The sequence below is a fragment of the Mauremys mutica genome, chromosome 10 (genome assembly GCF_020497125.1).
Source record: "Mauremys mutica isolate MM-2020 ecotype Southern chromosome 10, ASM2049712v1, whole genome shotgun sequence".
Taxonomy (NCBI): Eukaryota; Metazoa; Chordata; order Testudines; family Geoemydidae; genus Mauremys; species Mauremys mutica.
The window spans coordinates 10,833,387-10,845,983 of NC_059081.1; the positions used below are offsets into that span (position 1 = coordinate 10,833,387).

A 12,597-nucleotide genomic window follows, 5' to 3' on the forward strand; every position below is an offset into this window, starting at 1 on the left:
AATCTACAGCCCTTGACAGGTTGCTTTGTAAACCACCCTCCCCGCTCAGCTGAGTAACACTTCGGGTATGCGGACTCTGCAGTTAAACACCCGCAGCTGGCCCACGTCAGCTGGGATGTGGGGCTACAAAACTGCAGCGTAGATGGCTGGGGCTGGAGCCTGGATTCTGGGACCCGGTGCCGGGTGTCCACAGTGAAATTTTATAACCCTGTCTGAGCCCCACGAGCCTGAGTCAGCTGACACAGGCCAGGTGCAGGTGTTTAATTGCAGGGTAGACGTACCTTATGAAGCCTGAAGAGTCTAGGCTTCTTTACTGAACTGCCACCCACCTTGCCTTGAAAAAAATGCATTGGGCTGCTAGTACCCTAGGGTTTACAAATAACTCCTCCTCGACCTTTAAAGCTTGCCTCCCACTTTGTATGGGATGAAAGGCGTTTAACAATCTTATTCTTTGCTAAATCTGGAATAAGTGATTTTCTGTTCTCACTCCCCCTGCCTCCCCCAACCTCCACCTACCCTGAGGAATACAGAGAAAATAGTTCAGATTTATTAACAGTTACAAAGATCTCTTGAACATTGTAAAACAGATTTTATCATTGCTGGGCCTTGCCCCATGTGGAGTTACTTTTGACTGTGCACAGGGAGGGCAAAGTGGGTGTTGAACGCTACCGTTCTGACCCACTGGCTTTATACACTCGCTCAGTGCAGTGTAAACGACTGAAAAGGGACAAGGCAATGAAGCACCAGGCTGCTTATCTGTGAATAAACAGCCAAACCCAACTGTTTGCTGCTAAGTAATTCGTCTGAAAGAAGCTGTCCACCCACCAATAAACAAATCTTCTGGTCTTGTGCCCATCTTCAGGAAGATGACTTGGCACGGGGTGGATGAAGAGGTGATCTGTGGCAGTTGTGAGGAGGATACGATCCTCTTTCTCCATCCAAAATACACACACTGCAGCTGCTACAGACCCTCGGGGTTGCAGTGGCGTCCATGGCTGTGGCACCAGCAGCATCCTTCAGTGCCCTGATCCTAACCACCCTCTAAGGTGGTGCAGCTGGAGCCCTTTTGGTGCACAGGCCTATATCATATTGTCCTCATGTAGATTCACCAACATCCTGTCCTAGCCTTTCCTCCCCCTACCCATTACATCTGCAGCCTATTGGGCATTTTCCAAATCAGGTTAGTAGGCAGCATTTTTCCCTTTAAGAAGCAAAGGGGAAAGCGACTGCAGAATGACCAGGGGTCTACAAAGGTTACAGACAGATTTCCATTAGAAACCCTCTTTTCACATGCCTCTACCTTGCTGAAAAGTTCTCTTTTGAGACTGACACCTTCCATGCCTAGGATGACCTATCCCTGTAGGGGGGAGGGGGAACATTTTAGATGCCCCATCTGGTTCTAATGGAATCAGCCTTCTGTCTTTCTACTGTAAGGTCCATTTGTGTGCCTGTGCTGGTCCCAAATGTACCCGCTCTCTGCTGGCCTTTAGCTCAATGAGCTAGCTACCTACCTCATGCATTAAGAGATGAAATACATTTCTCTCCCTGGGGAATCGGTACTTACGAGATAGCCTCTATCATGTCCATTCCCATTTCAACACAGCAGTGTGCATGGTCAGCTCTTGCTTCTGGTAATCCAGACACGCAGTAATAGCAATCGCCCAAGATTTTTATACGTAAACAGTGATTTTCCTACAAAGAAAAAAGAAAGAGAGGGAGAAGTATGAAACTTCATTTCATGCTTGCAATAACTTGCCTTTTAGGGCAGTGAATGTTAGAAACCTAGTGAACCGGTGCAGTATGTCAATCGTGTAACAGGAACCAAAATCAGAATTATAATAGAAAAAACTTACAGCTGCAAGCTTATCAAATCTGGCAAAGAGCTCATTCAGCGTCATGACCAGCTCCTGAGCTGTACACTGGGAGGCCAGGCTGGTGAACCCCTCAATGTCTGCAAAGAGGATGCTATGGAAAAAAAAAAGAAAGATAATGACACAAGTGCCATTAAATTATTGCCTCGTTGCCTAAGTTCTAATCTGCTAGTTAATTTCCCAAGAAGAACACACAGGCTGGGAATCATTCAAGTGGCTTAATTCATGGTTGATATCAATCCTTTTCCTCAACTGTCTAACAGAGCACACTCTTGGTAATTTCCCTCCTTGTCCCATTTCTGCAGGCTTCACTCAGAAAAGCCACACTCATTTGTCTACTTTCCTGCCCCTCATAAGAAACTGAGGTTTTTCCTGTAATGTCTAAATCTAATTTCCTTGTCCCACCTCTCACACGGCTTTAATGGTCTGGTTTTCTTGCCTACACCCCAGATCCTTTACTACTGCAATAATAACAACAGTACTCTGCTCATACATTGTAGCCAGGGACCTTAAAGTGCTTAATAGATGCTAAGTTGCACAGTGAAGAGCAGGACCCAAGAGTCCTGATTCCCTGTTCTAACCCACCAAAACACACAGTTCCAGAGCCATGGAATGCTTCTCTGTTCTTTATGCACCAGCAAGGGAAGTCTGCAGTTTTCTTATAGCCCAGCCTTATTAGCTTCCTTTTCTCACCTCTAGTTTTTTGGTCTGATTTCTGAAAAACGTATAGAAATCATATTTCACTTTTACACAGCATCTTCCATTCTGAATGGTTCCCAAAGCACTATACAAAACTATTCACATACAGTACTCCGATACGCAGTCACCACTGAGGATGTAGGGAAGCAACCTGGAAGCGTAGAATGCTGCCGCAAAGCAAGGAGGGAGGGGAGGACATTCTTGCCAAAGACTCTGGGGCAAACCACTTCTGTTATAAGAAGTGTCTCAGGATCTTTAACATCCAAATAGAGCACATAAGACTCAGACTGTTAAGATTTCATCCGAAAGACTGCTAAACTGCACCACACAAACAGACATGAAACTAAATGATTCTACCTTGGAAAAAAGATGAGTTATGCCTCCAAGATTTGATCCAGTTGGGTCTAAATATTAGACATGCTGTTTAGGCCAGTGAGGTGCCTCACAGAGGAGTGTGAGATGCCACATTACACCCAGCTCATTATTTGCTACAGGAGATCTCTGATTTGTTACTCCCCAAGAGCTGCTGCTCTAGCCAAACTGCAGTGGGCACATTTTCAGGGATATCTTTCCATAACATCCTAGGACATGAAGTAGTGCAAAAGTGGCAAAAAAAAATTCATGAGTATTTTGAAAATGCTGAAGCACACTTTGATTCAGGCACATTTTCACCCTGTTTTCTCACTTCCCTTCCATATTTCAACTCTAATATCTGACCATACTGCATGAAATAATTTTGGTCGGGTAGATGTTGAAGCTCAAACACAATAGGGAAGAGAGAAAACAGGGTGTCAAACATGCCTGAATCAAAATGTGGTTTGGGATTTTAAAAAAATGCTAATTGAAACTTATAATAAATCAAGCTTTCATATCATTTGCAAACAAGCTAAAACAAAGGAATACAATTAAAATAAACCAAAAATCTATTGAGATGCATTTATAGCTTCCTAAGCAACCACGGATCTCCCCTGAAGACCTTGTGCATTTTAATCTTGTGTTGTATTTTTGGACCATGAGCATTTTATTATTAGAACTGGCTCATTATAAAAATTGGAAAAGGTCTGATTCTTATGCTGGCAAAAAACCTAATCTTTTTGTGGGCTCAAGATCTACATGAAAACTACTTTCACACTGTTACTTACTTTTCAAGACAGGAATACTCTGTTAGGCACCGGGAAAAGACACAAAAGCATTTAAATGGCCCTGTATTCAATATAATATGTGGTTTCCCTTGACTGGGATGGGAGGAAAACTGGTAAAATTTCACTATGGGGAAAACAATGAAGTCCTTCATCTTGCTCAGATCCCATTGTGTGGGCCTGTGCACATTACATAAATGACATTACACCCAAAGCACAGCTAGAAGTACTGCTCACTATTCTCTTCTAGGTATTTCTGGAGACACTGTGCATGATGCTTCACGTCGCGTCACCGCTTGGGCAGTATAGTGGCTGTCTCTCACACACAGAGATTACTCTAATGATTCTGAAATTAGGGTCAGTGCTAATGCTAATATGCACAGGATAATAACTAATGATCCCCCTTGCCATCATGTCAGGTAGGTAATGGACACTCCACAAAAGCTAATCCTGGTAATCTTTTCACTGGTGAAATGGAGTAATTTTCAGAGGGCTTCATAGCTGATTTGCACACAAATTTATGTCTTTTCCAATTGAAGCTAAATGCCTACAGCCTCAACATTGCCTTAACTTGTAACCTTTGCTAAATGAGCAAAAATTGCTTTTTGTTTGAACTCTGATGAATTAAAGATGCCATTTTGTCAGCTTTGTCCTCATCTTGAAGTTACAGGGAGAGAGCAGCAATGGGCCCTATTTTAGGATTCCACATCTGGCCCTCTGCCTGAATTTTGGACAGCAGTTCTACAGTGCAACACTAGAACCTCACAGTTACAAACACCAGTTATGAAGTGACCGGTCAACCACACACCTCGTTTGGAACCAGAAGTAGGCAATCAGACAGCAGCAGAGACCCCAAACAAGGTAAGGAAACTGTTTTTGCTTTTGTTTCATTTAAATTAAGATGGTTAAAAGCAGCATTTTTCTTCTGCATGTTCTGGCTGATAAAGTCAAGCACTGGACACCTTCCAACTTCTGCAACAAATGAAGCAGGTTTCTACAGCCAACAACCTCCTTCATTCTAAACCAATGGCGCTCACACTTTTTCAGTTGTGCCCCCTCTTACCAGTCATGGGATCTGTCTGCATCTTCCCCCTCCATTACTGCACAGCCAAGGCTTCCTCAGCAGTCAGAGACTCTGACTCTGCCTGGGGGGGAGTAGCTCCAGCACAGAGCGGAGCTAGTTTGGAGGCAGAGAGGGAATGAGGGCAGAGCCCGTCTGGGAGCTGGTCTGGGTGCAGAGAGGGAGTGACGGCAGAGCTGGGCCTGGAGGCAGAGCAGGACTTGGGGCTGAACAGGGTTGGGAGAGGAGCAAAGCTGGGGGCAGAGTCGGTCGGGGAGCCAGGCTGGAAGTGCAGCAACCCCCCCCCACCGCGGGGGCTGGCCCCAGCCCCACCGTATGCCCCCCTGAACGTTCCTCTGCGTCCCCTAAGGGGAGCATGCTGCAAAATTTGGGGACCACTGCTCTAGAGCCGATTCATCCCCAGAGCACCACCCTTCCAGTGTACTGAATGAAACAGGGTCCTGTGAAAAAATGGCAAGTGATTACATAGGTAAAGGCTGCATGATAATGCAAACACACAAGACGGATGAACTGAAGCTGAATGGGCAGCCTTCATTCTGGCATTAAAGTCTGTGTGCTTGACTTTGAAACTGCAATATTCTTTGAACCATTTTTGGGGTGGAATAGATTTATAGGCCACAATTTAGGACTATTATCATTATCTAGTCTGCCCTCCCCCTCCTACACAACACAGGCCACGCAATATCACCCCACAGGCAGAGTCAGAGTCTCTTTAGAACAAAATCTACCAGAAATTCCCCTCAAATGGCTGATCAGATTTGTGGGACATAGAATTGAAAGAGGAATTACTGTAATTATGCCAAGATATTCTGAGGGAAAAAAGGAGCCTTCGTGCCTTAATTCCACCCCACTCGCCCACTTCCCACCCTTTCTTTGGCTGGTGCCATTTATTTAGTGCCGTTTTATTTCAGGCTGCCCTTAGAAAATAAAGGTGTTTTGTTCAAGGAGGATGGCAGCTGGCATCTCTATTGGAAAGCAAAAGTCAAGCCAATTATTTTGCAGGATTCATCAGATGAGGCATTTTCCAACAGGTGAAAGTGAACTATGCTTACACATCAATGAGTGCAAGACATTGCAGTCATGCCCCTTCACAGACCAAGGGTCAACCAGCATTGAAATGTTGGGACGAATAGAGATGTTGACGATAAAGGCTAAACAAAATGAGGGTTTTAGTTATAAATCTCAAGGGGATGAAGAGCTTATTGGTTTAAAAATGCCATTGATGCCATTAGTGAAGGCTGAGTGGAGAGGAATGGTAGTAATTGACCACAATTAATTTATGGCCTGAATTTCATCGATGATCGGCTGCCACAGGTCCTGCTGACTTCACTGGGAGCGGAGACTGTTAGCACATCTGGAAGGCAATTGCTGTGCAAAAAATATAATCTAAATAAGTAATTAAAATGCAGAAATGGCTATAATGTTCTGGAGGTAGTTTCTGCATCATCACTGACCTCATGCTAATCTCATAGTGGGGTCTACATTGACCAGGGCTTGACTTTTCCCCTTATTTTTACCTAACTATAAGAGATGGTAAATTGCTTATTTCTGGGGGAATACAGGGGAGAAGAGAAGTTATTGCATTTTTTCATATGGCTAAAGCCCTTTGGTCTCAGCTTAGTCTTAACTCGATGATCCACAAGGTGCACTACCCAGTGTTTTATTACGGTACTTAAAATTCATTATCTTTTTTCCAGAGTATATTTTCCTTTATCCTATAACACAACACAATACAACACAACTTCAGCTCCTACTCCCATTAAAATCCTTGACAAAACTCCCAGTAATGTCCTGGGCTACAAGATCTGGCTGGTACTGTAATTTGTATCTTATATACTGACACCATCCTCAGATGCTTTCCAGGGTTAAATCACAGAGCAACAGCGGGAGTACAACTACACATAGAGAGAGAATGATTAAGGGACACAGGCTAGAGAGAAGACACATTTTGAGCTCAGATTTCAACACAAAGAGAGAGTCAATGAGTCAGAAAACATAGGAGGGCTCTTCCAGATGGCAGGCATCATAGAGGAGAAGGCTCTTGGATCAAGAGCCTGAGACATGAGGCAGAGAATCCAGCCGGAAACCAAAGCAATGAAGAGAGGAATAGAAAGAAGTGAGGTCAATGAGGGGGGCTGGAGCAACTCTATGCAAGTTTAAAAAAAAATCTAAACAAACACCTACCTGCCCTCCCACAGGTTGGAGGCCTTATATGACTTAGAAGCCAGCGGAGTTATCAGAGGATGGGTTTAACATGGCCACGCTTCTTTTTAAATGCAAGAATATTTGAAATGCTAAATTTCAGAGTAGCAGCCGTGTTAGTCTGTATCTGCAAAAAGAACAGGAGTACTTGTGGCACCTTAGAGATTAACAAATTTATTTGAGCATAAGCTTTCGTGGGCTACAGCTCACTTCTTTGGATGCATAGAATGGAACACACAGACAGAAGATATTTATACATACAGAGAACATGAAAAGGTGGAAGTACCCATACCAACTGTAAGAGTCCAATCAATTGAGATCAGCTATCATCCACCTTTTCATATTCTCTATATGTATAAATATCTTCTGTCTGTGTGTTCCATTCTCTGCATCCGAAGAAGTGAGCTGTAGCCCACGAAAGCTTATGCTCAAATAAATGTGTTAGTCTCTAAGGTGCCACAAGTTCTCCTGTTCTCTTTGTGAAATGCTAAAGCAAATCACCAGTATTACTAACGTCAAGAAAAATGATTATGTTCTATTTCAAAACATTTGCATCCCAGCCACAACACAGATCTTGCAAGGGAAGAAACACAAACCCTATCACCATCACAATGGCAACACGAGCCATGAATATAAACAACATGTGTTACTGGAAACTGAGCATCAACATGCACTGTACGGCAAACTCAACAAAACCCTAGACACATGGAGATTTAATGAGTTATAAAACACAGTGAAGCACATCCAACTGCATGAAAATTAAACCTGTGGTATTTGATTGTAAGAAATGATTAAGTAATGAGAAAGGGGAAAGCTAATTTGGCATAATAAAATTATCATTGTTTACAATAAACTATCATTTAATTAATTTGGGCAAACGGTTAGAGGTAAAATAAGCGAAAGTAAGTAGTAGTCTGTAGCAAACAATATGCCCAGCATCAATGTTTTTACTAGGCTAATTGGTAAGGATAGTCACTTGGAGCATTGCTGTTAGGTTTATGACACTACCAGTGTGCTGCTTGTTAATTATTTATTAAAGAAAGCGTATCTTTTTAAACTGGTTAGGTCATTTTGCACTAGTTACTTTTACTACTGGAAATCGCATTCTAAATTTGGCTCCATCAACTACTCTGACACATTAACTGGCACTGCCACAATTTGAGATACATACTTCAGGGCAACTACATTACATGTAATGATTGTGCTATCTATTCTAGGATCATAAGAACATAAGAATGGTCATCCTGGATCAGACCAATGGTTCATCTAGCCCAGTATCCTGTCTTCCAACAGTGGCCAATGCCAGGTGCTTCAGAGGGAATGAACAGAACACGTAATCGTTAAATGATCCATCCCCTGTTGCCCATTCCCAGCTTCTGGCAAACAGAGGCTAGGGACACTTCACAGAATGGGTTAGCATCCCTGTTTATCCTGGCTAATAGCCATTGATGGACCTATCTTCCATTAACTTATCTAGTTCTTTTTTGAATTCCATTATTGTTTTGGCCTTCACAACATCCTCTGGCAAAGGGTTCCACAGGTTGACTGTGCATTGTGTGAAGAAGTACTTCCTTTCGTTTGTTTTAAACCTACTGCCTATAAATTTCATTGAGTGACCCCTAGTTCTTGTGTTATGAGAAGGAGTAACTAGCACTTCCTTATTTACTTTCTCCACACCAGTCCTGATTTTATAGACCCCAATCATATCTCCCCTTAGTTGTCTCTTTTCAAGCTGAAAAGTCCCAGTTTTATTAATCTCTCCTCATATGGAAGCTATTCCATATCACTAATCGTTTGTGTTGATTAGTCTTTCTCCCCTTCAGCCATTTGGAGGATGAACATGCACATGAAAGGGTGCATGTGAAAACTAGTGCATGAAGAAACTAGGGAAATGTGGTCTAGATGAAATTACTATAAGGTGAGTGCATAAGTACAGTCTTTCAACCGGTTAAAGAGTCGTTATCTATGGTCTGCTGTCAAACTAGGAGGCCATATCTAGTGGGGTCTTACAGGGGTCTATCTTATGTCTGGTAGGACTGATACTAGTCAACATTTTCATTAATGACTTGAATAATGGAGTAGAGAGTATGATTATAAAATTTGCGGATGATACCAGGCTGGGAGGGGTTGCAAGCACTTTAGAGGTCAGTAATCAAAATGACCGTGACAAACGAGAGAATCCGTTTGAAATCAACAAGATGAAATTCAATACAGACAAGTACAAAGTATTACACTGAAGAAGGAAAAATCAAATGCACATCTACAAAATGGGGAAAAACTGGCTAGACAGTAGTACTGCAGCAAAGGATCTGGGAGTTATAGTGGATCACAAATTGAACATGGTCCAAGAATGTGATGGAGTAATGAAAAAGACAAATATAATTCTGTGATGTATTAACAGGAGTGTTGTAAGTAAGATATAGGAAGTAATTGCTCCACTTGGCACTGGTGAGTTCTCCAGTAGCATGCCGGATTTAACTAAATTGATTCTTCACTGGAAACAGGTGATAATAAATAACCTCTCTGGAAGGAAGGCTATTTTAGGAAGGCAAAACAAATAAAATGAGATATGCAGTGGCTATAAGCCAGACCACAAAAGGAGTTTGTTATATCTGTCTTTGTGACATGCAAAGGAAATTCAGTGGGTTACGCACAATGTAAGTACCACTTTATTAATCCATCACCACAAACCAAATCAGATGTCTCTGCCTGCTGATCATAAATATTAATCCCAATGACCGTTTCTAAATGAGGTTTCAGAGGATTTTGAACCGTGTTGTGTGTCTAATAGGGGGTCTGTTCTTCTGGGCTGCTGGAAACATGGAAACATTCACAACTGTTCAGGACAGAAAGTGAAGGATGTCATCTCTATTCATACTGAAAGGGAATTTAGGAAGGCAGAGTTTAATTACCCAGATTGGAATATGACCCAGCATTAAATCCCTGCTCTTGCAATACATGTCATGGGATCCATAAGGCCCACAAATGGGCAGATCCTGAGATTTATCTCATTCAAAATAGGTCACCATCAGCAGAGTATGTCTGCCAAAACGTGGAGGTGCTGGTTCTCTACAGATTTAAAAGGGAAAGTACGGATCTGCAGCTGCTGATCTGATTTTAACATCAGTAAGAAGTCTCTGGGAAGTAAGAGGAAAACAACTGATCTAAATTCAGCCCTCAAGTCAGGGGAAGCTCAGTACTTTACGTTGAAACTTTCATTGTTGTATGCAACATTGTTGTAGCCATGTTTCTTTAATGTCTCCCACTTTAAATATGTTTTCTGTAATTCGGGGTTTCTAAAGAGTGAATATGTTTTTGGGGTCAAGAGAGAGACAGAAGGATTCTCTTGTCATCTAAAAATGTTAGTGGTACCAGAAGCCAATAGGGAAAAGAATAACATGACTCACTATCAGAATGGCTTCTTGACTCTAGTGCTACTACAAGAGGAGTCCTTGTGGGGAATTGAGGAAAGCAATAAGAGCCATGAGGATGTAAAGGGGAAATTAAACTAGGGCTGTCAAGTGATGAACAAAATTAATAGTGATTAATTGTGCTGTTAAACAATAACAGAATATCATTTATTTAAATATTTTTGGATGTTTTCTACATTTTCAAAGGAATTGATTTCATTTACAACACAGAATACAAAGTGTACAGTGCTCACTTTATTTTTTTCATTACAAATATTTGCACTGTAAAGACAAAAGAAATAATATTTTTCAATTTACCTAATACATGTAGTGTAATGCAATCTCTTCATCATGAAAGTTGAACTTACAAATGTAGAATTATGTACAAAAAATAACTGCATTCAAAAATAAAACAATGTAAAATCTAGAAGTCCACTCAGTCCTACTTCAGCCAATCACTCAGACAAACAAGTTTGGTTACAATTTGCAGGAGATAATGCTGGCCGCTTTTTGTTTACAATGTCACCTGAAAGTGAGAACAGGTGTTTGCATGGCACTGTTATAGCCAGCATCGCAAGATATTACATGCCAGATCCGCTAAAGATTCGTATGTCCCTTCATGCTTCAACCACCATTTACAGCATTATCTCCTGTAAATGTAAACAAATGTGTTTATCTTAGCAATTGGCTGAACAAGAAGTAGGACTGAGTAGACTTGTAGGCGCTAAAGTTTTACATTGTTTTGTTTTTGAGTGCAGTTAGATAACAAAAAATATCTACATTTGTAAGTTACACTTTCATGATAAAGAGATTGCACCACAGTACTTGTATGAGGTGAACTGAAAAATACTATTTCTTTTGTTTAGCATTTTAAAGGGCAAATATTTGTAATAAAAAATATAAAGTGAGCACTGTACACTTTGTATTCTGTGTTGTAATAGAAATCAATATATTTGAAAATGTAGAAAAAAATCAAAAAATATTTAATACATTTCAATTGATATTCTATTGTTTAACAGTGCGATTAATCGCGATTAATTTTTCTGAGTTAATTGCATGAGTTAACCGCGATTAATCGAGAGCCCTGCTTTAAACATAATATGGAATACTTATCTTTCAGACACACTCTGCATTCACTGCGACTGTTAAGCAAGAATCAGAGAGCAGGCAGCGAAGGAGGAATAAACTTCAGCTGACCAGCGTACAGAAAGCAAACTATTCATGTTTGCACCTTGAATCAATGGTGTCAGAAGTTAGAGAGGAAGAGACCCATTCAGTCTCATCTAGTCCAGTGCAGGAGGCTCCTTACAGTATATTTTTCAGGGCTTTGTCTAGCACAGCTTTAAATCCATAAGCTCTCAACATTTGCTGTTTGAATCACATTTGGCAAGTTTATCCTAGCATCAAGGATATTTAGCCAAGCAAAGCGGCTTTTCCATTCCCTATCCAAGAGCAGCAATATGCGCAGAATGATCACTTTCAACCTAACAACCTTATTTGGGGTATTGCTTCCTTGCTCCCTCTTCTCCACTCCCCTTTTATCTTCTACAGTCTTCTTGGAAATTAATTCATTTGCAAGCTGTCTTCTTGCAAATTAACTCATTTGCAAACTGTTTGGACCAGGGATTATGTCCCTGCTCACTATGGGAAGCATTGGGATTGCCTATAGCATTACGTTACAGTGTTATACAACACTAATTCCTTGGATAAAACAGGTGACTAGCACTGCAAAGTGGACGAGCTTGTGCCAAGACATCAAGAGAACCTCACAGAGAACTGAAAGTATGGATCAGAGGGACAAGTGAAATTTCACAAGAGTAATTTTCAGTCCAGTTTAGGGAACATATTAAATTGATGACACAAAGAAGAAATATGAGGTAAAACCAATTATTTGCTGGGAGGATTGAATTAGCAGGGAAAAGACATTCTAATTAGAAGAGGAAAGCAACCAACTATAGATTGAGTTGCACAAAAATGGGACCGATAATAGGGCCTATGGAATTTAATCATCAAATCATAGAACCATAGGGTTAGAAGGGACCACAAGGGCCATCTAGTCTAACCCCCTGCCAAGATGCAGGATCTGTTGTGTCTAAACCATCCAAGACAGACGGCTATCCAGCCTGTTTTTGAAAACCTCCCATGAAGAAGCTTCCATGACTTCCCTAGGCAGTATGTTCCATTGTCCTACTATT

General features: G+C 41.4%; 1 protein-coding gene across 2 annotated transcripts in view; it reads right to left on the reverse strand.

The window, feature by feature from the left end:
* The window catches only part of ADCY5 (adenylate cyclase 5), a 298,584-nt gene that overhangs the window by 82,519 nt on the left and 203,468 nt on the right, over window positions 1–12,597 (reverse strand). For both annotated transcript variants that reach the window (XM_045031720.1, XM_045031719.1), the window contains exons 5-6: window positions 1,854–1,965; window positions 1,565–1,692 (exon numbers count right to left, since the gene is read on the reverse strand). In XM_045031720.1, coding sequence (XP_044887655.1) covers window positions 1,565–1,692; window positions 1,854–1,965 — 240 coding nt within the window. The remainder of the gene's footprint in view (window positions 1–1,564; window positions 1,693–1,853; window positions 1,966–12,597) is intronic.